We start from the raw sequence: 25,201 nt of genomic DNA on the forward strand, positions 1-25,201 counted from the left end.
AAGGCAAAATCAGAATTGAATTGTCATGAGTTAATTAATCAAGTGGTTTTCCAGGGACTGAACCCTGGAAAGACCCAACCCCCAGCCCTTGTGCAGTACCCTCAGGGGACTTGAACCCTTGTGAGAATAAGATGGTGAATGTAGCCCCAATCCATCACACAAACCAGCCTCCCAACCATTGACTCTGTCTACACTTCCCGCTGCCTCGGGAAAAGCAGCTGGGATAATTAAGGACCTCTCACACCCCGGACCTTCTTCCGTCAGGAAAAAGATACAAAAGTCTGAGGTCCCGTACCGACCGACTCAAGAACAGCTTCTTCCCTGCTGCTGTCAGACTTTTGAATGGACCCACCTCACTGTATCGCGAGTTCCACAAATACACCACCCTCTGCGAGAAGTAGCTCCTCTTTATCTCAGTTTAAATCTACCACTTCTCAACCTGTGACTTCTTTTCCATGGTAATGGTTGTTGCACCAGGTTCCTCTGCATTAACAACAGTTTTTGGAAAAATCTACATTATTCTCCGCATTGAAGACAGAGGCAAAATATTGGTTTAGTACCTCTGCTACCTCCATGGTTGTCATGAAGTGACGATGCTGACACTGGACTGGGTAAACACAATAAGAAGCCTCGCGACATCCCGAAGCCATGGTACATTGGGGAGACCATGCAGACACTACAACAACGGATGAATGAACATCGCTCGACGATCACCAGGCAAAACTGTTCCCTTCCTGTTGGCAAACACTTCAGCGGTCTCTGACCTTCGGGTAAATGTTCTCCAAGGCGGCCTTCACAACACACGGCAGCGCAGAGTCACTGAGCAGAGACTGACAGCCAAGTTCCGCACACATGAGGACGGCCTCAACAGGGATCTTGGGTTCCTATCACACTATCTGTAACCACCACGACTTGCCTGAGTTTGCAAAACCTCACTAACTGTCCTGTCTGGAGACAATGCACATCTCTTTAACCTGTGCTTAACCCTCTCTCCACTCACATTGTCTGTATCTTTAAGGCTTGATTACCTGTAAAGACTCGCATTCCAATCATTATTTTGTAAATTGAGTTTGTCTTTATATGCCCTGTTTGTGAATAAAACTCCCACTTACCTGATGAAGGGGCAGCGCTCTGAAAGCTAGTGGCTTTTGCTACCAGATAAACCAGTTGGACTTTAACCTGGTGTTGTGAGACTTCATACTGTGTTTACCTCCATGGTCCCCATTTATACATCATCAGTGTTGTTTTTAAATGGCCAACATTTGCTTTAGATACTCTCTTTCTGTTTATATGCTCATATAAACTTTTGTCATGTATTGATGTGTTCTGCTAGTTTACTTTTATGGCTCACTTTTGATTCTATTTTTAGAAGTCATTTGCTGAATCTTAAATTTCTCCCAATCCTCCAGTTTACCACCAACTTTTGCAATTTGCCATGTCCTAGTTTTTGCTGTTACTTCCTCTTTGACTTCATTGTCCATCCATGGGATGTTTCACTTCCTTATACAGTTCCTCTTCCTCTCAGGAATATACTTCCATTGAGAGGTATTCAATATCTTCCTGAACATCTGCAATTATTTATCAACAGCCCTGCCCTCCTGCCCTCAATTGTTTGTGTCCAGTTTTCTTCATAAAATCATAGAAACTACGGCATGGAGACTGGAGCTTCTGCTTAACCTCATCCATACCAAACTACCCCCCTCCCTGCCTCCTCCCCACTCCCTCCACCTCCCACCCCCTCCACAAAATGTGTACCTAAATTATCTGCTTGGCCTGCATTTGGCCAAAATCACTCAAAAACTTTTCTATCCATGTATCTGTCCAAATGCCCTTTGAACTGTTGTCAATGTCCCTGTCTCAACTGCTTCCTCTGGCAGCTCATTCCACACACGTACCACCCTCTGGCTCGGGAGGTTTTCATTAGTTCTCTCTCCTCTCAACTTAAACCTACGTCCTCTAGTTCTCGATTCTCCAAACCTGACAAAAGACCCAAGTGTCTCATGATCTTATACACCTCTAGAAGATAACACCTCAGTCTCCTATACGCTGAAACAAAAAGTCATAGTCTAATCTCCCAGGCCACTGAGTCTTGGCGACATCCTTGTGAATCTCTTCTACAAACTTTTCAGTTTAAAAGTATCTTTCCCATAGCAAGGCAACCAAAACCGAACACAATACTCCAGCGGTGGCCAGACCAACGTGCTGTACAACTGCAACATAACTTCCCAATTTGTATACTTGTCGAGGTCCCCATTCAATTCCTCTCCCTTTTTAAAACCATCTACATTTCCTGATTCCCACATCTCTCTCTCTCCTCTCAACCCAGCCAGCCAGGTCCCCTTTAATCCAGCACAGCTTTCCAGCCATGGGCTGAGTGCCTTTCTATGTCCGTCTGTTTTACAGTTTGTTAAATACTTGCCTGCAACTCGCCGGTCCCCAGTTGTTACCCTATTTGACAGTATTGAGGATTCTCTGAAAGAAATCAGCTCCACATGGGTTACAAAAGCTCATCTCTGTGGACAATGCACAGACTGCCCACTGCTTGACCACCAAGGGTCAGTCTTTTCAATCGGTAAATACTTGTTGGGTGGAATGGTGGCGCAGTGGTTAGCACTGCTGCCTTATAGCATCAGGGGCGTGGGTTCGATTCCTGGCTTGGGCCACTACCTGTGTGGAGTTTGCATGTTCTCCCCGTGTGAGTGTGGGTTTCCTCCCACAGTCTGAAAGATGTGCTGCTTTGGTGCATTGACCCAAACAGATGCTGAAGATTGGTGACTAGATTTCATGCCATCTGAATTTCATAATAACTTCATTATAGTGTTAATGAAAGCCTTATTTGTGACTTTTAAAAATAAACTTTAAACTTGCTGTGGAGATCAGCATGAGGCTCAAAGCAGGTCCCAAAGGGCTGGTGAGAATATTGGTCGTATCTGGTGTTTCCCGTGAATTTGACTGGCTTGGGTAGAAGTGTTAATTTGTATTCCATTACTGATCAGATACTAGTTACTTGAGGCAGTTTCCTGTGCTGGGTTGTTCTTTGTTCTTTGTTTAAATGTGTGCTCCTCACATTTACTACCACTTATTGTGTCCCCCAGTATATTTGTTTTGTTTTAATTTGTTGTTTTACTGTTAATTTCACTGCATGTGGGAAGTGCGTAGGCATCTGAGTAACAGTAATATTTTATTACTGAGACATTTGTAAAATGTAGATCTTATTTTGCTATGCTAACATTCCTTCATCTTTGAAATAATAATCCAAAATAATGATAACTAATTTTGACAGTCAAACATTATATTTCCTTATTCTTTTTTATGTACCGATGATATATTTTGTGTTGAAGAAGCCGTGGTTTACATTGTAATGCATTTCATTTGGTATATCAAATCATTTTTAAAGATAGGCAGGCTGGACACATCTGTATTCAGCGCAATGTTTCTCTTGTCAAAGGAAAGATCGCACTGGGTCTCGAAGTGGAATCTAGAGATTCAGGTGGAGGACTGTGAGGTACAACCAACACCAAAAAGCCTACTGTCTATGAAGGCAAATCCTCTTTTCAAACTTAGGACACACTCCATCATGATGTCTAGAACGACCATCGGGGAAAATTGGATATTCAGAGAAAAGATCTAGCAACCTAAAAACTTGGCAATTTAAGGCAAATTTCGTAAGGTGACATCTGCCAGCGCACAGTGCTCCAGCACTATCATCAAGATGGTGGCGAGGTATTGGTCCAATGGGAAGCGCAGGATCACATGCCAACTCGGCCATTTCCGGAATCTTTCACTATTACAGATGTCAATCTTCAGCCAATGAGATTGTCTCTATGTAATATCGAGAGCGTGATGCAAGCTGTGGAACCAAAGCTTCAGGCAGGAGTACTGGAGATGTAGATTATCTTCACAAGCAGAAATGTGAGTCGGAGTTTCCATTAAAATCACAGTTCATTGCTCATAATTTTCTCAACTGATTCACACAAGGTTTTTATTTCCATCCACTAACAGATACCTTATTTCAGTTTGGAGAATCGTCTTTAGCAGCTGTAAGGATTAACAGGTTGAGTATATTGAAGATCAGCCATCCTGTTGTCGGACTTCTACCCGAAAGTTCCTGCTCAGATGCAAGAACGATTCTTCCTGAGCCAGAACTTCTGTCAGACAGGATGGGGTCTAGTGACAGGTCAGTTCCATTTCTCACGTTAATAGTCAGCAAAAGAATAATGACTAAGAAACAAATAAATCAACCCTTCCTGTAAACTCATAAGAGAAGGTGAGAGAGACCCAGTGAGGTGGCAATGCAGGAGGATTGCTCAGGAGAGGCAGAATGAATGTTTAGGAGGGAGTTCCAATGTTACGAGGTTCACAGACAAATAATGGTTATTGTAAGGAAAATATACCCTGTTTTTATAGCGAGACCATGTAGAATATGAATTAAATTCTCTGAGAGAATTCAGAATTTATTGTGGCTTGAAAAGGGAATGTGATGGTTATGGGAAGATGAAAAACATATTGTCAGGCTGAAATGTGATTGCATCATACCAGCCATTTGTTTTAATTCCTGAATTACTGCACCTCAAAGGGATGTGTTTCCCTTAACCATACATCACTAAGAAATAATAAGCTTATAGAACAATTAAGAAAACAACTGGCAAGTAGGTTTCTCAGTTTTTGTTTCTCATTAACTGAATAACTGAAGAGATAGGAAATGTCAAGGCGTTTTTGACCTGCTCTCTGAATTTGGACTGAGTCATCACATAAATAAATGTATTTGTGCAACAATTTAAACTCAGAAGTAGAACTCCAGCTTGTTCAAATGTGTATTCGGAAACTGTGTAATCACTATAATCTGCTCCAGTCATGTTGTAATATAAGAATTCTGCAACATGTACCAGCCAAAGAAGTATAAAGCTGCCCGATATTGTGAAGAGTAAAACCAGAGACCTCTTTCTGCTTTCCATCTCTGGGTCACTGTGATTATTTCCCTGATTCTGTCCCTTCAGTCGCTTACGGGCTTCACTGGTCAATAAAATGTGTCTTACTGTCAGAGCATTGAGCAAAAGAATAAAAATGAAAGGGAGCAAAGGGGTTATAATTGTGTCCAACCAATTAAAAGCTACCCATCCAGGATCTGTGTAGCAGTTTAACTTTGGATAACAGAACCAAGGTACATTGTCAATTATCCGTCCAGGCTCAAATGTAAAATAGTAAGGGATATTTTTCAAACAGAGTAGAATGGCCGTTGTTGCTAGCACCAGAGAGGCAGTTTCCCCAGTGCAATATTTGGTTTTCAGCTTTGGCCAACAGATGGCCACAAATCGATCAAAGGAGAAAGTGACGGTGAACCAGACAGAACAGTCCGTGCTCGCACGAATCAAGATATAACGAACACTGCACACAGGGGTGATGAGCAGGAATGATATCGGGAAAAAAAACTTGTTGATTTGTCTCAAAATGACCTCAGTGAAAATGACCAGGAGATCTGCCGTTGCCATGGTCACCAGGTAACGGGTGATGCAGATGGAAAGGCCGCATTTGCCCCGGGACAGAATCAGGATTCCGAGTAAATTAGCTGTAAGAGAGAATTGGGAATGTAGTCTGGAAATTATCAACCAAAACACTTCCAGTCTGTGCCTAAACTTAGAAACTGGAAACTATCAAGAAAACGGTTGGAAGTTAAATGTGTGAAATGATAATAGAGCTTAAAATAACTACCACAATTCTGACACAAATGAAATCAGAGATTTTCATGAGGCTAGATGCTGTGTAACAGATTCTTCTTTTTCTCCTTTAAGTCTGACCAGCTCTCCATCATACACAATCCCTGAGAATTATTGATCAGTGCAAAGTGTCTCTCAAACAAAGGATAGCTATAGATTATTCTACTCACAAGGATTGTTTCAAATCCATAATTGGCCATGAGCATTAATGTGATCGGTGTAACTTGTGGGCCGAAGGGCCTGTTTGTGCTGTAGTGTTCTATGTTCATCCACAAATCTTGGAATACACAAGAAGCTGTCCACTGTCACAGAATTGGCACTTCAAGAGTGGGGGTAGAGCTTGTTCTAATTTAAGATGTTGCCCAAGGTGAGAGTATCAGAAAGGAAACACGACTCTCCCCATTGCTCGCGAGATTACGACCTGGAAGTATACACTTTCAGGCAAGGAGATTTCCAGGTTAGCGCCACGCCAAAAAGTATTGTAAGATTCTTCCCTCCCCCTCCCCCAATCTCCTAGATAATCGGACCCCATCAAATTCAACATTTCCATGATTTCTCTTCAACTGGTTATTGGGCCAGATTGTCAGATCAGAGCCAGACCAAGAATGGGAAATGTCCTGTATTGGATGAGACATTCGGACACGATCTTCCCCAGGTGACGCTTTTCATTTCCAGTGATGGTTAATAGATTCTTTCCCCCTTAAAGCCGCACGATCCCCCTCTACACCCCCAAATTCGGAAATCACTCATGATCAGGAGGCATCTCACTTCTTGCTGGTGCCAGAGGCTGTCAGCTTTAAACATCCTCTCTAATTAATCAAGCACATTCAGGTTCAAACATTCTCTCCTGGAAATAGAAGCATGGTGATCCATTCGAGGTAACACTTCTCAGAATAGAACCAGGTCTGATCCTCGTGTCTTCTCAGAAACTGACTTAAAGCGATAGGGTAGGATAAGAGAGACATGGAACATAGCAGTACGTTAAAGTAACCTGGAATTGTCAAGAACAAAGAATGAAAGCTCAGAGATTTGTGCACCAGTCTGCCCGCTATGCACCAATGGAGGAAAACCCAAACCAAAAACATAGCCAACATCATGGCAATGCCAACGAGTCGGGAGTAGCCATCTTGCTTGACCTGGACAGAAAGCCAGAAATGGACGAGTTGGTTATAATGTAGAGAGTTTAATTTCTGTTTGCTTCACACAGGGAACATGTTATTCAATTGATAGGCGGTGAATTGCTGTTGAGGATTCAATGGCAGAGAGCGAATAGTCAGATATGGATCGCTCAGGCGGTGGGCACAACCTGGAGTTCATGTGACAGCTGGTTGGAATTCACTCTCACTTTTGCAAACGAACTGTGAAGTTTATAACACGCACATCAGCACAAGGAGAGCTTCCTCATGATTCTGACATGATGTCTCTGACAGAGACACATAAGACACTGACAGACACACACAGACACTGACAGACACACACAGACTCTGACAGACACACACAGACACTGACAGACACACACACAGACACTGACAGACACACACAGACACTGACAGGCACACACACAGACACTGACAGACACACACAGACACTGACAGACACACACACAGACTCTGACAGACACTCACAGACACTGACAGACACACACAGACACTGACAGACACACACACAGACTCTGACAGACACTCACAGATACTGACAGACACACACACAGACACTGACAGACACACACAGACTCTGACAGACACACACAGACACTGACAGACACACACAGACTCTGACAGACACACACAGACACTGACAGACACACACAGACACTGACAGACACTCACAGACACTGACAGACACACACACAGACACTGACAGACACACACAGACACTGACAGTCACACACACAGACTCTGACAGACACACACACAGACACTGACAGACACACACACAGACACTGACAGACACACACAGACTCTGACAGACACTCACAGACGCTGACAGACACACACAGACACTGACAGACACACACAGACTCTGACAGACACACACAGACACTGACAGACACACACACAGACTCTGACAGACACTCACAGACACTGACAGACACACACACAGACACTGACAGACACACACAGACACTGACAGACACTCACAGATACTGACAGACACACACACAGACACTGACAGACACACACAGACACTGACAGACACTCACAGATACTGACAGACACACACACACAGATTCTAACACATACACACATAGACACTGACACATACAGACACTGACACACACACACACATGCACACACACACACAAACAGACACTGACAGAGACACATGAACTCCGACAGACACACACACACAGACACTGACAGAGACACACACATGGACACTGACAGATACACACACACACACTGACTCTGACAGAGACACACACAGACACCGACATACACACATAAATACTGACAGACACACAAAGACTCTGACACACACACACAGACTCTGACACACACACATACACACGCTGACTCTGACAGAGACACACACACAGACACTGACATACACACATACATACTGACAGACATACACAACTCTGACACACACAGATTCTGACAGACACACTCACAGACACTGACAGACAGACAGACACACACACACACACACAGACTCTGACAGGGACACACACAGACACCGACATACACACATAAATACTGACAGACACACACAGACTCTGACACACACACACTGACTCTGACAGAGACACACACAGACACTGACATACACACATACATACTGACAGACACACACAACTCTGACACATACACACAGATCCTGACAGACACACTCACAGACATTGACAGACAGACACACACACACACGCACACACACACACACAGACACTGACAGAGACACCCATAAACTCCGACAGACACACACACACACTCTGACAGACACACACACATACGTACTGACAGGCACACACAACTCTGACACACACACACACTCTGACAGACACACACACATAGATACTGACAGACACACACAGACTCTGACACATACACACAGATTCTGACAGACACACTCACAGACGCTGACAGACAGACACACACACACACACACACAGACTCTGACAGAGACACACACAGACACTGACATACACACATAAATACTGACAGACACACACAGACTCTGACACACACACACTGACTCTGACACAGACACACACAGACACTGACATACACACATACATACTGACAGACACACACAGACTCTGACACACACACACTGACTCTGACAGAGACACACACAGACACTGACATACACACATAAAGACTGACAGACACACACAACTCTGACACATACACACGCAGATTCTGACAGACACACACACACTGACAGACACACACACTCAGACAGACACAGACAGACACACACACATACACACACAGACACTGACAGAGACACACATAAACTCCGACAGACACACACGCACAGACACTGACAGACACACAGACTATGACAGACACACACACATAGATACTGACAGACAGACAGACACACACACACACTGATTCTGACAGAGACACACGCAGACACTGACAGACACACATGCACATACACACACTGACAGACACACACACAGGCACTGACAGACACACACACACAGGCATTGACAGACACACACGCACACATAGATACTGACAGACAGACACAGGCTCTGACAGACAGACACACAGACACTGACAGACACACACACATGAATACTGACAGACAGACATACACACAGATCCTGACAGGCACACACACAGACAGTCACACACACACATACAAACATGTACCAGCTTCCTCATTGGTTGAAGCACCTGTGGCTCAGCCAATGGAGCTCCAGGATTTACTCTGCGGCGGGGGGGGGGGGGGGGGGGGGTAATTCACAGCCAGTGTTCTGATTGGCTGACACAGCTGTCATTCAGAATATCCAGCCTCTGATTGGCTTATCTGCTGTCAAAGTGCAGAGACCAGTCATTGGTTGTCTGGAAGTGAGCAGCAATTCTGATTCGCTGAGGGGGAGGGGGAGTTAGCAATCCAGTCTCTGATTGGCTGAGGTGATCAGTTAGCAATCTATTCTCTGATTGGCTGAGGCAGTCAGTTAGCAATCCAGTAATTAATTGGCTGGGGGGTGGGGGAGAGAGAGCGAGAGAGAGCGTCAGTGAGCAATCCAGTCTCTGATTGGCTGAGACAGTCAGTTAGCAATCCAGTCTCTGATTGGCTGAGGTGGTTTGTTAGTGATCCTGCTCTGTGATTGGCTATCAGTTGCTTTTTCTTCATTATTTGAATAATTGATGTAACTGGATATTTCACCGCGATTCTGATCTGCTCCCTGAATTTGGATTGAGTCACCACATAAATAAATGCGTTTGTGCAGCAATTTAAACCTTGAAGCATAAATCCGAATTGTTGAAATGTATATTCAGGAAGGGCGGCAGAAATAAATCCTTTCACTTTCGAATAGATAAAAAATATAACAAACACTGACCAGAGGAGAATGAAAGCTCCAGATATGCTGAAGAGTAAAATTATTGACTTCCTTCTGCTCTCCATCTCGGGATCTCTGTGATTTTCTCCCTGACTCTGAGCCCTCAGTCCTTTCCTTTCCGGACTCGACTGTTCACCAAAATGTGTCTGACTGTCAGAGCGCTAATCAACAGGATTAAACCGGATGGGAGTAATGGGGTTAAAACCATAACAAACCAGAAAAATCCAATCCAGCCAGGATCAGTCCAATAGCTTGTCTTTGACCGACAGCCCCACTGGACATTGTCGATTATCCTTACAGGTTCATATGTAAAGTACATGGGGATGTTTTTCACAGAGAGCAGGATGCCAGTTGTTGCCAGAACCACAGCCGCAGTTTTCCTGGAGCAATATTTACATTTCAGTTTCTGACAGCGAATGGCCACAAATCGATCAAAGGACAAAGTGATGGTGAACCAAACAGAACAGTCTTTGGCTGCAGGCAGCAGGACAGTGTGAACACGACACACAGAGGTGAGGTCTAGGAAACTCAAGGGGAAATAATAACCATTTATGAAGCTGAGAATGGGGTTAAGGATGATGTACAGTAGATCTGCCACTGCCATGGCCATCAGGTAGCGAGTGGTGCAAGTGGAGAGGCCACACTTTCCTCAAGTCAGGATCACAATTCCCAGTAAATTAACTGTTAGTGAGAAAGGGATAAGAGCTCGGAAATTATTGAGTAAACATTCTCCATGTGTGAGCCGACATTAAGGAGAGGATTTCAGCATCAATCCAATGGACAGGAGTTCCCGGGTAGCGGTGTTATTGGAGGATTGTGTTAGAGATTAACATTGCAATTTGGAAAGTAGCCAATGTAACATCACTGGTTAAATAGGGACTGGGGGACAGGAAGCTGTGAATTACACATCTCTCACTTTGATGGAGCAAATCTGCAAATTCTGATCATTCAAATATTTCAGAGAGATTGGATTTCTCATCTGATCTGTTTTACAGGATTAATTCAGACTGGACAGGTTTCCCAATTAGACCCAAAATGGACAGAGATAGAATCTGCAATCCTTTCCTGCAGCCAATTATCAGAGTCCACCCCGGGATTGAACACTTCCCTGGGCTGGACAGCTGATGGAGTTGGATGTCAATTCAGGATTTTTCTATTTAACTTCCCCTCTCCAAATTTCCTCCCAATTCTCCCCACCCCCCCAGCCTTTCTGCTTCTAATTTACAGATTGTATCCTCTGTCTGTCTCTTTTTCTCCTTTCTCCTCTCCCTCTCTCTGTGCCTTCTCCTTTGCTTCCCTATCTATCTCTTCCTAAACTCTTCTTCTCTCCGACCAGCTTTATTCCCCTCTATCTGGATTTCTCTCCCACCCAGTGCATTTCCATTCTTCATTCACATCATCGCTTTACCCCATATCTCCCTATCGCTCTCTAATTGTTCTCTCTCTGCCATATCTCTTTATCTCATTGCAGTATTCCTCTCTCTATCTCGCTTTCTCCCCATTTCTGTTCACCTCCCTCCAGAATCTCTCCCTCTCCCTTTCCAGCTTTCTTTGTGGGGCTTTTAAGCACAGCATGATCCCATGGGCAGCACTGTGACCATATCCACAGAGAACAAAGTGGGAGTGGAGACTTTTCATTTCCACAGCCTCGGGCTTGATGTAAATCTCCACCCAGCACCGTGTGAATTCTGAGATTGGATACATATTCCCTTTTTAAAATGAGCCTCCCTGAAGTTATTAATAAATAAATTAACTGATTTATTGATCTATTGATTGATTTGTGTAAATGAGGAATCTCAGGGCTCTGACTGAGGCTGTTCTCCAGAGACAGGAAGCTGGGCACTGCCTCCTAACTGGAGATTCCCAGATAAGGTGGATCGTCCCACCCCGTCACAGCGATATGATTTATGATTATTCACAATGTGGCTCAGAAATATTACATCGCTCCTTTCAACACAGAGCACATGAAATAGAGGGAAAGAAGCAGAGATATGGACAGAGATAGGAAGTTAGAGGGAGGGATGGAGTAAGAGGAGGTGGGTGTGGGTCCAAAGACCTGGCCCTCAATCAGAACATCCATCTTTACAATGAGTGAGAGTGATAGTGACAGGGGGAGAAAAGAGAAGGAGGGGGTGGAACAGAGATAGAGGGAGGCCCGAGGGGAGTGGACGGTCAAAGCAGAGGTGGTGATCAAAGGAGAGTATTTGAGAAAGAGAGACAGGGTGTGAGAGTCTCCAGTGTGTGGTCACTGCCTGCAGCTCCACTCAAACCCTGTCAGATCGTCTGGGAGGATTTAAAAAGTGTCCTGAAGATATCAGCAGCCGCTTCCCAAACGGAAAGAGTGAGTTGAACAGTTTCCAGGGACTGAGAGGGAACAGGGGCTGGGCAGGGAGCAGCAGGGCTGGCATTTTAATTCAGCTTTAGAAGGTTCTCTCTGTGAATCTCTCTCTTTCTCCATTTCAATGTTTCTGTCTGATTGGAAGAAATGGAGGGAAGGAAAGTGTGAGAGAGAATGAGGGGAACCGAGAGTGAGATGTATAGAAGAATCAAATCATATCGAGCAGCAGAGGCAGTTCGGCCCATCGAGTCTGTACTGACACATTAGAAATACGTGAAATCCCACCGAACCCCATCTGTCAGCACTTGGCCCATCGCCCTGAATGTTATGATGGAGTAAGTGCTCACCCAGATACATTTTAAAGAATGTGAGGTAACCCACCCCCACCACCCTCCCAGGCAGCGCATTCCAGACCATCACCACCCTCTGGGTAAAAAAATACTTTCTCATACTGGCCCGCCCCCCCAAAACTCCTTTCATAAGAACATAAGAAATAGGAGCAGGAGTAGGCCATCTAGCCCTTCGAGCCTGCCCCGCCATTCAATAAGATCATGGCTGATCTGTCGTGGCTCAGTTCCACTTTCCCGCCCTCTCCCCATAACCCTTAATCCCCTCGCTTATCAAAAACCCATCAACCCGCGTCTTAAAAATACTTAGCGAGGCAGCCTCCACCACTTCAACGGGCAGAGAATTCCAGAGATTCACCACCCTTTGAGTGAAGAAGTTCCTCCTCAACTCCGTTCTAAACCACCCCCCCTTTATCTTGAGGCTGTGCCCTCTAGTCCTACTGTCCTTTCTGAGCAGGAAGAGTCTCTCCACCTCTATCCTATCCAACCCATTCATCATCTTGTACATCTCAATGAGATCTCCCCTCATTCTTCTAAACTCTAACGAGTACAAGCCTAGTTTATTCAGCCTCTCCTCATAGCTCAACCCCTTCAACTCCGGTATCAGCCTAGTAAACCTCCTCTGCACTCCCTCCAAGGCCAAAATATCCTTGCATAAGTACGGCGCCCAAAACTGCACACAGTACCCCAACTGCGGCCTCACCAATGCCCTATACAGCCGCAGCAAGACCTCCCTACTTTTATATTCAATCCCCCTCGCTATGAAGGCCAGCATCCCATTCGCCTTTCTAACCACCTGCTGCACCTGCAAGCTGGGTTTTTGCGACTCATGCACAAGGACCCCCAGGTCCCTCTGCACCGTCGCCTGCTGCAGTTTTTCTCCACGTAAGTAATAGTCCTTCCTACCGTTATTCCTACCAAAGTGGACCACCTCGCACTTGCCAACATTAAATTCCATTTGCCAGTTCCTGGCACATTCGCCCAGCCTATCTAGATCCTTCTGTAGACTCTCCCCACCCTCCGCACAATTTGCCGTTCCACCAATCTTTCCACCTCCATGAACCGATGTCTCATTGTGACTAATCCTTCAGGTTTAGAACCATAGAACATTACAGCTCAGAAACAGGCCTTTTGGCCCTTCTTGTCTGTGCTGAAACATTTTTCTGCCTAGTCCCACTGACCTGCACCTGGACCATATCCCTCCACACCCCTCTCATCCATGAACCCGTCCAAGTTTTTCTTAAATGTTAAAAGTGACCCCGCATTTACCACTTTATCCGGCAGCTCATTCCACACTCCCACCACTCTCTGCGTGAAGAATCCCCCCCGCCTTAATATTCCCTTTAAACTTTTCTCCTTTCACCCTGAACCCATGCCCTCTGGTTTTTTTTCTCCTCTAGCCTCAGTGGAAAAAGCCTGCTTGCATTCACTCTATCTATACCCATCAAAATCTTATACACCTCTATCAAATCTCCCCTCATTCTTCTATGCTCCAGGGAATAAAGTCCGAACCTATTCAATCTCTCTCTGTAACTCAGCTTCTCAAGTCCTGGCAACATCCTTGTGAACCTTCTCTGCACTCTTTCAACCTTATTTACATCCTTCCTATGGGGATATGGGGAGTATCCACTCTGTCCTTGTCCCTCATAATCTTGTTCACCTTGATCAGGTCCCCCCTCAGTCTCCTCTGCTAAAATATTAATAACCCAAACCCACACAACCTCTTTTCATAACGTAGATCTTCCATCCAAGGCAGCATCTTGGTGACTCTCCTCTGCATCCCCTCCAGTGTAATCACATCCTTCCTATAATGTAGCAACTGGAACTACACACAGTGCTCTAACTGGGGTCTCACCAAAGTTTTATACAACTCCAACATTACTTCCCTGCATTTGTAATCTATGCCTCGATCAATAAAGGCAAGTGTCCAATAGGTCATTTTCACTACCCGACTAACATGCACTTCTGCTTTCAAAGATCTGTGGTCAAGTACGCCAAGGTCACATTTTAGAACATAGAACATAGAAAAACTACAGCACAAACAGGACCTTTGGCCCAGAAATTGTGCCGAACATATCCCTACCTACTAGGTTTACCTATAACCCTCTATCTTACTAAGTCCTATGGACTTATCCAAAAATCTCTTTAAAAACCATATCCAATCTGCTCCACCACCACCGACGGCAGCCACCACCCTCTGAGTGAAAAACTTACCCCTGACATCTCCTCTGTACCTACTCAATGATTGGAATCAATGGGTGCTTTTCTGGTTGGCAGTTGGTGACTAGTGGAGTGCCACAGGGATCGGTGCTGGGGCCTCAACTGTTTACCATTTATATAGATGATCTGGAGGAGGGAGCTGAGTGTAGGGTAACAAAATTTGCTGATGACACAAAGATGAGTGGAAAAGCAAATTGCGCGGAGGGTGTGGAAAATCTGCAGAGAGATCTGGATAGGCTGAGCGAGTGGGCAAGGACCTGGCAGATGGAGTATAATGTTAGCAAATGTGAGGTTATCCACTTTGGCAGGAATAATAGTAGGAGGGATTATTATTTAAAGGGTGAAAAGTTGCAGCATGCTACGGTGCAGAGGGACCTGGGGGTCCTTGTGCACGAATCGCAGAAACCCAGTCTGCAGGTGCAGCAGGTGATCAAGAAGGCAAATGGGATGCTGGCCTTCATAGCGAGGGGGATAGAATATAAAAGCAGGGAGGTCTTGCTGCAACTGTACAGGGTACTGGTGAGGCCGCAGCTGGAGTTTTGGTCCCCATATTTGCGAAAGGATATTTTGGCCTTGGAGAGAGTGCAGAGGAGGTTCACTAGGCTGATACCGGAGATGACGGGGTTAGCTTATGAAGACAGATTGAATAGATTAGGTCAGTACTCGTTAGAAAGCCGAGGGGGGGGAATCTTATAGAGACTTACAAGGTAATGACGGGGCTAAATAGGGTAGAGGTAGAGAGATTCTTCCCACTTAGAAAGGACAGCAGGACGAGAGGGCACAGCCTCAAGGTAAAGGGGGGGCGGTTTAGAATGGAGTTGAGGAGGAACTTCTTCACTCAAAGGGTGGTGAATCTCTGGAATTCTCTGCCCGTTGAAGTGGTGGAGGCTGCCTCACTAAATATATTTAAGTCATGGGTAGATAGATTTCTGGTAGACAAGGGAATTAAGGGAGAAAGCGGGAAAGTGGAACTGATTCACTTCAGATCAGCCATGATCTTATTGAATGGTGGGGCAGGCTCGAAGGGCTAGATGGCCGACTCCTGCTCCTATTTCTCATGTTCTTATTTACTCCCCAGCATCCTAAACCTGTGTCCTTTTGTGGCAGCCATTTCAGCCCTGGGGGAAAAATGCCTCTGAGAATCCGCTCAATCAATACCTCTCATCATCTTATAAACCTCTATCTGGTCACCCCTCATCCTTCGTCTCTCCAAGGAGAAAAGACCTAGCTTCCTCAACCTATCTTCATAAGGCATGCCACCCAATCCAGGCAACATCCTTGTAAATCTCCTCTGCACCCTCTCAATAGCTTCCACATCCTTCCTATAGTGAGGCGACCAGAACTGCGCACAGTACTCCAAGTGAGGTCTGACAAGGGTCTTATAAAGTTGCAGCATTACCTCCCAACTCCTAAACTCAATTCCTCGATTGACGAAGTTCAGTACACCATACGCCTTCTTAACCACATCCTCCACCTGCAAAGCTGATTTGAGCCTCCTATGAACCTGGACCTCAAGATCCTTCTGATCTTCCACACTGCCAAGAGTCTCATCCTTAATATTATACTCCATCATCCCATTTGACCTGTCAAAATGAACCACCACACACTTATCCGGGTTGAAGTCCATCTGCCACTTCTCCGCCCAGTCTTGCATCCTATCTATGTCACGCTGCAACTTCTGACATTCTCCAAACTATCCAGAACGTAGAACATAGAACATTACAGTGCAGAACAGGCCCTTCATGTCATCAGCAACTTACCAACCCATCCCTCCACTTCCTCATCCAGGTCATTTATAAAAATCACAAACAGCAAGGGTCCCAAAACAGATCCCTGGGGCACTCCACTGGCGACTGACCCCCATGCAGAAAAAGACCCATCTACGACCGCTCTTTGCCTTCTGTGGGCAAGCCAGTTCTGGATCCATAAAGTAATGTCCCCTTGGATCCCATGCCCCCTCACTTTCTCAGTAAGTCTTGCATGAGGGACCTTATTGAACGCCTTGCTGAAGTCCATATAAACCACATCTACCGCTCTTCCTTCATCAATGTGTTTAATCACATCTTCAAAAAACTCAACCAGTCTCGTAAGGCATGATCTGCTTTTGACAAAGCCATGCTGACTATTCTTGATCATACTATACCTCTCCAAATATTCATAACTCCTGTCTCTCAGGATCTTGTCCATCAACTTACCAACCACTGAGGTTAGACTCACCAGTTGATAATTTGCTGGGTTATCTCTTCTCCCTTTCTTGAATAAAGGAACCACATCCGCAATCCTCCAATCCTCCAGAACATCTCCCGTCTCCATTGATGATGCAAAGATCATCGCCAGAGGCTCAGCAATCTCCTCCCTCCCCTCCCACAGTAGCCTGGGGTACATCCCATCTGGTCCCGGAGACTTATCTAACTTGATGCTTTTCAAAAGCTCCAACACATCCTCTTTCTTAATGTTTACATGCTGAAGCTTTCCAGTCGCTGCAGGCCTGCACTACAACACCAAGATCCTTTTCCACCATTAATTCTGCATAGATCTTCCTGGAGTCTGAACATTCATTGAGTACTACCGTGTCAAATTACTCCTTCCAAAGTGTATCAGCTCACACTTTTCAGGGGTATATTCCATTAAACGGTGTAAAACCTTTTTTGTACAGTGTGTGCAGGAGGGTTTCCTGATACAATATGTTGATAGGCTGACAAGAGGTGGGGCCACATTGGACTTGGTACTGGATAATGAACTGGGCCAAGTGTTAGATTTGTTTGTGGGAGAGAACTTTGGAGATAGTGACCACAATTCGGTGTCTCTCATTATTGCAATGGAGAGGGATAGGGTCACATTGCAGGGCAAGGGTTATAATTGGGGCAGGGGTAATTATGATGCAATTAGGCAAGGATTAGGGAACATAAGATGGCAGCAGAAACTGTCAGGTAAAGGCACAAGTGAAAAGTGGATCTTGTTCAAGGAGCAAACATTGCATGTCAACAAAGAACAAAGGACAACACAGCCTGGGAAACAGGCCCTTCGGCCCAACGAGCCCACGCCGCCATTTTAACATTATGAGTGCCCTCCTCTACCCATGACCTTTGTCTACACCTATTGGGGAAGATTGAGGATATTAGGGATAATTTGTTACACCAATCAGCCTAAGAGCACATCTTTGGGATGTGGGAGAAAACCTGAGCACCCGGAGGAAACCCACGCAATCACGGGGAGAATGTGCAAACTCCCACAGACACCGGCCCGAATCCATGTATCTCCACAGCAAACAGTGATAGTCACTGAGCTGTCATGTTGCCTGTCAGTTGGTCCAGTTTAAGCGTACTTGTGCATGAATCGCAAAAACCCAGCTTGCAGGTGCAGCAGGTGGTCAGGAAGGCAAATGGGATGCTGGCCTTCATAGCGAGGGGGATTGAATATAAAAGTAGGGAGGTCTTGCTGCAGCTGTATAGGGCATTGGTGAGGCCGCAGCTGGAGTACTGTGTGCAGTTTTGGGCGCCGCACCTGCGCAAGGATATTTTGGCCCTGGAGGGAGTGCAGAGGAGGTTTACTAGGCTGATACCGGAGTTGAGGGGATTGAGCTATGAGGAGAGGCTGAATAAACTAGGCTTGTACTCGTTAGAGTTTAGAAGAATGAGGGGAGATCTCATTGAGACGTATAAGATGATGAATGGGATGGATAGGATAGAGGTGGAGAGACTCTTCCCGCTCAAAAAAGACAGTAGGACTAGAGGGCACAGCCTCAAGATAAAGGGGAGGCGGTTTAGAACGGAGTTGAGGAGGAACTTCTTCACTCAAAGGGTGGTGAATCTCTGGAATTCTCTGCCCGTTGAAGTGGTGGAGGCTGCCTCGCTAAATATTTTTAAGAAGCGGGTTGATGGGTTTTTGATAAGAGAAGGGATTAAGGGTTATGGGGAGAGGGCGGGAAAGTGGAACTGAGCCACGACAGATCAGCCATGATCTTATTGAATGGCGGGGCAGGCTCGAAGGGCTAGATGGCCTACTCCTGCTCCTATTTCTTATGTTCTTATGTTCTTATGTACACTAACGACGTGAAGCACTAGGCAACTCTCGAAGCAACATGCAAGAGCAGCCCTCGCACGACCCACCGCGTGTATCCCCCTTGCTGGACAACAAGGCGGACCAAATCACCTGTGAAGTAAAAGGAAAGACATCAATAAACACAACTTTGACAGACATTTAAGGAATCTCCAGAAGCTCAGAAGTAAGATAACTGAGCCACGCAATATTTTGGAAGGTCCGTAGGAATCAATTGATTCCCAGGGACGTTCCAAGGCTCTTGATCTTTATTTAGATCAGTCTCCTGTATCCCTCCATCTCTAGTCCGCTCATGTGCCTGCCTAAGCAAGCCTTAAACAACTCCAGCGTGCCTGCCTCCACCACCCTACTTGGCAGTGCGTTCCAGGCCCCCACCACTCTCTGTGTGAAAAACCTCCCTCTAATATCCGAATTATACCTCGTCTTTGATAGATATGTCCCTGTCAGGCAGGGAGGAAATGGCTGAGTGAGGGAACTATTTTTCACAAAAGGATTCTTGTCGAGAGGAAATGAAGCGTATATAAGGATGAGAAAACAAGGTTCAGTTGGGTCACTTGAGGGTTACAAGGTAGCTAGGAATGAGCTAAAAAAAGGGGCTTAAGAGAACTAGGAGGGGGCATGAGAAGTCCCTCGTGGGTCAGATCAAGGAAAACACCAAGGCTTTTTACTCATGTGAGAAATAAAAGAATGACCAGTGTGAGGTTAGGGCCAGACAAGAATAATAGAGGGAACTTGTACATGGAGTCAGAAGAAATCGGAGGGGCGTTGAATGAATACTTTTCTTCAGTGTTCACTAAGGAGAGGGGCCATGTTTTTGAGGATGAGACCGTGATACAGGCTGATAGGCTGGAGGAGGTGGATGTTCTGAGGGAAGATGTATTAGCAATTTTGAAAAACCTGAGGGTCGATAAGTCCCCTGGGCCAGATGGGGTACATCCTAGGATTCCTTGAGAGGCAAGGGATGTGATTGCAGAACCTTTGGCTTTGATCTTTGGGTCCTCACTGTCCACGGGGATAGTCATGATGTGCAGATGAATCATTTGGACTTAAACCTGGTGTAGTCAGACTTCTTACTGTGCTTACACGGGGATAGTGCCAGAGGACTGGTGAGTGGCAAATGTTGTTCCTCTGTTCAGGAAAGGAAATAGGAATGACCCTGGTAACTATAGGCCAGTTCATCTCACTTTGGTGGTCAGTAAGTTAATGGAAAAGGTCCTGAGGGATAGGATTTATGACCATTTGGAAATATGCAGCTTAATCCGGGATAGTCAGCACGGATTCGTGAAGGGGTAAGTCTTGCCTACCAAACGTTGTTGAATTCTTTGAGGAGGTAACTCAATAGATGAAGGTCGAACAGTTGATGTCATGTACATGGATTTTAGTAAGGAATTTGATAAGGTTCCCCACGGTAGGCTCATGAAGAAGGTAAGGAGGTGTGGGATAGAATTAAATTTGGCCGATTGGATAAATAACTGGCTATCTCGTAGAACGATACGAATATGAACAAATAGGCCATTGTTCACAGCAAACTACCCAGCCTTCAGGAGAACAGTGACCACAATTCCACACAACCCTGCCACAGCAACCTCTGCAAGACATGCCGGATCATCGACATGGATACCATCATCACACGTGAGAATACCATCCACCAGGTACACGGTAAATACTCTTGCAACTCGGCCAACATTGTCTACCTGATACGTTGCAAGAAAGGATGTCCCGAAACATGGTACATTGGGGAGACCATGCAGACGCTACGACAACGGATGAATGAACATCGCTCGACAGTCACCAGGCAAGACTGTTCCCTTCCTGTTGGCGAACACTTCAGTGGTCACGGGCATTCAGCCTCTGACCTTCGGGTAAGCATTCTCCAAGGCAGCCTTCACGACACACGACAGCGCAGAGAACATAATAAGAACATAAGAACATAAGAAATAGGAGCAGGAGTAGGCCATCCAGCCCTTCGAGCCTGCCCCGCCATTCAATAAGATCATGGCTGATCTGTCGTGGCTCAGTTCCACTTTCCCGCCCTCTCCCCATAACCCTTAATCCCCTCTCTTATCAAGAACCCATCAACCCGCTTCTTAAAAATATTTAGCGAGGCAGCCTCCACCACTTCAACGGGCAGAGAATTCCAGAGATTCACCACCCTTTGAGTGAAGAAGTTCCTCCTCAACTCCGTTCTAAACCACCCCCCCTTTATCTTGAGGCTGTGCCCTCTAGTCCTACTATCCTTTCTGAGCAGGAAGAGTCTCTCCACCTCTATCCTATCCATCCCATTCATCATCTTATACGTCTCAATGAGATCCCCCCTCATTCTTCTAAACTCTAACGAGTACAAGCCTAGTTTATTCAGCCTCTCCTCATAGCTCAATCCCCTCAACTCCGGTATCAGCCGAGTAAACCTCCTCTGCACTCCCTCCAGGGCCAAAATATCCTTGCGCAGGTGCGGCGCTCAAAACTGCACACAGTACTCCAGCTGCGGCCTCACCAATGCCCTATACAGCTGCAGCAAGACCTCCCTACTTTTATATTCAATCCCCCTCGCTATGAAGGCCAGCATCCCATTCGCCTTCCTGACCACCTGCTGCACCTGCAAGCTGGGTTTTTGCGACTCATGCACAAGGACCCCGAGGTCCCTCTGCACCGTCGCCTGCTGCAGTTTTTCGCCTCGTAAGTAATAGTCCTTCCTACCATTTTTCCAACCAAAGTGGACCACCTCACACTTGCCAACATTAAATTCCATTTGCCATTTCCTGGCCCATTCGTCCAGCCTATCTAGATCCTTCTGCAGACTCTCCACACCCTCCGCACAATTTGCCGTTCCACCAATCTTGGTGTCATCAGCAAATTTCGACACCCTGCACTCGGTTCCCTCCTCCAGATCATCTACATAAATGGTAAATAGCTGAGGCCCCAGCACCGACCCCTGGGGCACCCCACTAGTCACCAGCCGCCAATCCGAATAGCACCCATTGACCCCCACTCTCTGCCTCCTATTTGACAACCAATCCTCTATCCACGCTAACACCCTACCCCCAACTCCATGTCCCCTGACCTTCTGCAATAACCTCTTGTGAGGTACCTTGTCAAACGCCTTCTGAAAATCCAGAAAGACCACATCCACCGGCTCTCCTCTATCCACTGCCCTAGACACATCCTCATAGAACTCCAGTAAATTTGTCAGACACGACTTCCCTTTAATGAAACCGTGTTGCGTCTGCCCTATCAAGCAATTCCTTTCAAGATGCCTCGCAATTTCCTCCTTAATGACGGTTTCTAACATTTTACCTACCACAGACGTTAAACTAACCGGCCTATAATTCCCCGCCTTTTGCCTGGCACCCTTCTTAAACAACGGCGTAACATTAGCCGTTTTCCAATCTTCCGGCACTTCCCCGGAATCCAGCGACGTCTAGAAAATAACCACCAAGGCATCCACTATAACCTCCGCCATTTCTTTCAGAACCCTCGGATGCATTCCATCCGGTCCTGGGGACTTGTCCACAATCAGCCCCCCCCCTCCAGTCTGTCGAGCAAAACAGAGACTGATAGCCAAGTTCCGCACACATGAGGATGGTCTCAACAGGGATCTTGGGTTCATATCACACTATCTGTAACCCCCGTGACTTGCCTGGGTTTGCAAAACCTCACTTACTGTACTGTCTGGAGACAATACACATCTCTGTAACCTGTGATCAGTGCTCCTTCCACTCACATTGCCAGCCACTTCAGGTCTTGAACAGCAGGTTAGCTGTAAAGACTCGCATTCTAATCAGTAATCTGTAAACTGTGTGTGCTTTATATGCTCTGTCTGAGGCCAGAACTCTCCATTCACCTGATGAAGGGGCAAACCCCGAAAGCTTGTGAGTTTACTAACAACTATATCGGTTGGACTTTAACCTGGTGTTGTCAGACTTCTTACTGTGTTTACCCCAGTCCAACGCCGGCATCTCCACATCATATCTCGTAGAAGACAGAGGGAAAATTTTCAGACTGGAGTTCCCAGTGGTGTACCACAGGGATCAGTGCTGGGTCCTCTGCTATTTGTGATTTTTATCAATGACTTGGAAGAGGGGACTGAAGGGTGGGTTAGTAAATTTGCTGATGACACCAAGATTGGTGGAGTAGTGGATGAGGTGGAGGGCTCTTGCAGGCTGCAAAGAGACATTGATAGGATGCAGAGCTGGGCTGAAAAGTGGCAGATGGAGTTTAACCCTGATAAGTGCGAGGTGATTCATTTTGATAGGACAAACTTGAATGCGGATTACAGGATCAACGGCAGGGTTCTGAGGAATGTGGAGGAACAGAGAGATCTTGGGGTTCATATCCACAGATCTCTGAAAGTTGCCACTCAAGTGGATAGAACCGTGAAGAAGGCTGATAGTGTGTTAGTGTTTATTAACAGGGGGTTTGAGTTTAAGAGCCGTGGGGCTATGCTGCAACTATACCAGACGTTGGTGAGACCACATTTGGAATATTGTGTTCAGTTCTGGTCACCTCACTATAAGAAGGATGTGGAAGCATTGGAGAGAGTGCAGAGGAGATTTACCAGGATGCTGCCTGGTTTGGAGGGTAGGCCTTATGAGGAAAGGTTGAGGGAGCTGGGGCTTTTCTCTTTAGAGCGGAGGAGAATGAGAGGTGACTTAATAGAGGTTTATAAGATGATGAGGGGGATTGATAGAGTGGATGTTCAGAGACTATTTCCTTGGGTGGATGTAGCTGTTTCTAGGGGGCATAACTATAAGGTTCATGGTGGGAGATATAGGAGGGATGTCCGAGGTAGATTCTTCACCCAGAGAGTGGTTGGAGTGTGGAATGCACTGCCTGCTGTGATAGTGGAGTCGGACACTTTAGGAACTTCCAAGTGGTTATTGGATAGGCACATGGAGCACACCAGAATGATAGGGAGTGGGATAGTTAGATCTTGGTTTCGGACAAAGCTCAGCACAACATCGAGGGCCAAAGGGCCTGTACTCTGCTGTATTGTCCTATGTTCTATGCTCTATGTTCTGAACTCCTCACAGGACTTCAACTGAAGACAAATGAGTGTTTGATACAGATCCATCTTTACCTTCCTGCTCCTATATTCTACACATTGGCTAATAAAGGCAACAATCAGTGTGCCTTCTGAAATATCTGATCATCAGACCCTAACCATGGGATTTGAATGTAATAGAGAATTGATTTTATTTTTGTGTTTGAAACAGGAAATAAACAAAAATCCAAAGATCAGTCCTCCAGTCACAACCTGACCAGTATCAACATCAGTAACTGAACCAACTCTCTTCGAGGAAAAGAATATCAAGTAACAAAGACTCTGATAAAGAGTAGGTAACATACATTCCAAAATTAAAATCATTCTTGACAGATTTCTTTGCATTATTTAGCAATTATCAGGAACGTTAGATGGGATTAGTATGATAGACATCAGACACTTGAGTTTCCAAATGTCTTCAGTAAGTTAAGGCTTAACAGACTCGAGTAATCTCAGTGCAAGTGGAGTGAGAGGGCAATCAGCAGAATGGATAGAAGCTGGTTACAAAGACACAACACGGGAATGGGAGTTAAAGGGATTTCCTCTGATTGCTGGAAGGTGGGAAGTGGTTTTCCACAAGGATCAGCGCTGGGATCACTGTTCTTCACCGTTTACATCAACAAGATGGAATCAGGAAGCAAAATGATCATTTTAAAATTTACAAACCAATCCAAACTGAGAATGAGAATAACCAGATTGGATGAACGCACCTAAATACAGTAACACATTAATAACAAATAAAAGGGCCTGTTCTGCGCTGTAATGTTCTATGTTCTATGTTCTATAAACTAGCAAATTCAGTATTTGAATTGTAAATTAATTTCACCACAGCTAAGTTTCAGGTTCTGCATTTTGACCAGAATAATACGTTTCTCAATGACTCCATAGGAATCAAGTGCCTGAATGCTTTCGAGGAGTTTGGGGGTTGCAGTGATCTGGTTCACAAATCTCTTGAAGCAG

General features: G+C 45.6%; 1 protein-coding gene across 1 annotated transcript; it reads right to left on the minus strand.

Moving 5' to 3' along the window:
* Positions 1 to 4,658: 4,658 nt before the first annotated feature.
* LOC145338647 (putative G-protein coupled receptor 139) lies at positions 4,659 to 25,201 on the minus strand (the record flags this gene model as incomplete). Its single annotated transcript, XM_080183034.1, has 2 exons — positions 4,659 to 5,566; positions 25,068 to 25,201. Coding segments are annotated over 2 exons (1,042 nt in total), but the record flags the coding sequence as incomplete, so codon positions are not given.

Source organism: Carcharhinus amblyrhynchos, unplaced genomic scaffold (assembly GCF_965287045.1).
Source record: "Carcharhinus amblyrhynchos unplaced genomic scaffold, sCarAmb.v2.hapA chromosome_127, whole genome shotgun sequence".
Classification (NCBI taxonomy): Eukaryota; Metazoa; Chordata; class Chondrichthyes; order Carcharhiniformes; family Carcharhinidae; genus Carcharhinus; species Carcharhinus amblyrhynchos.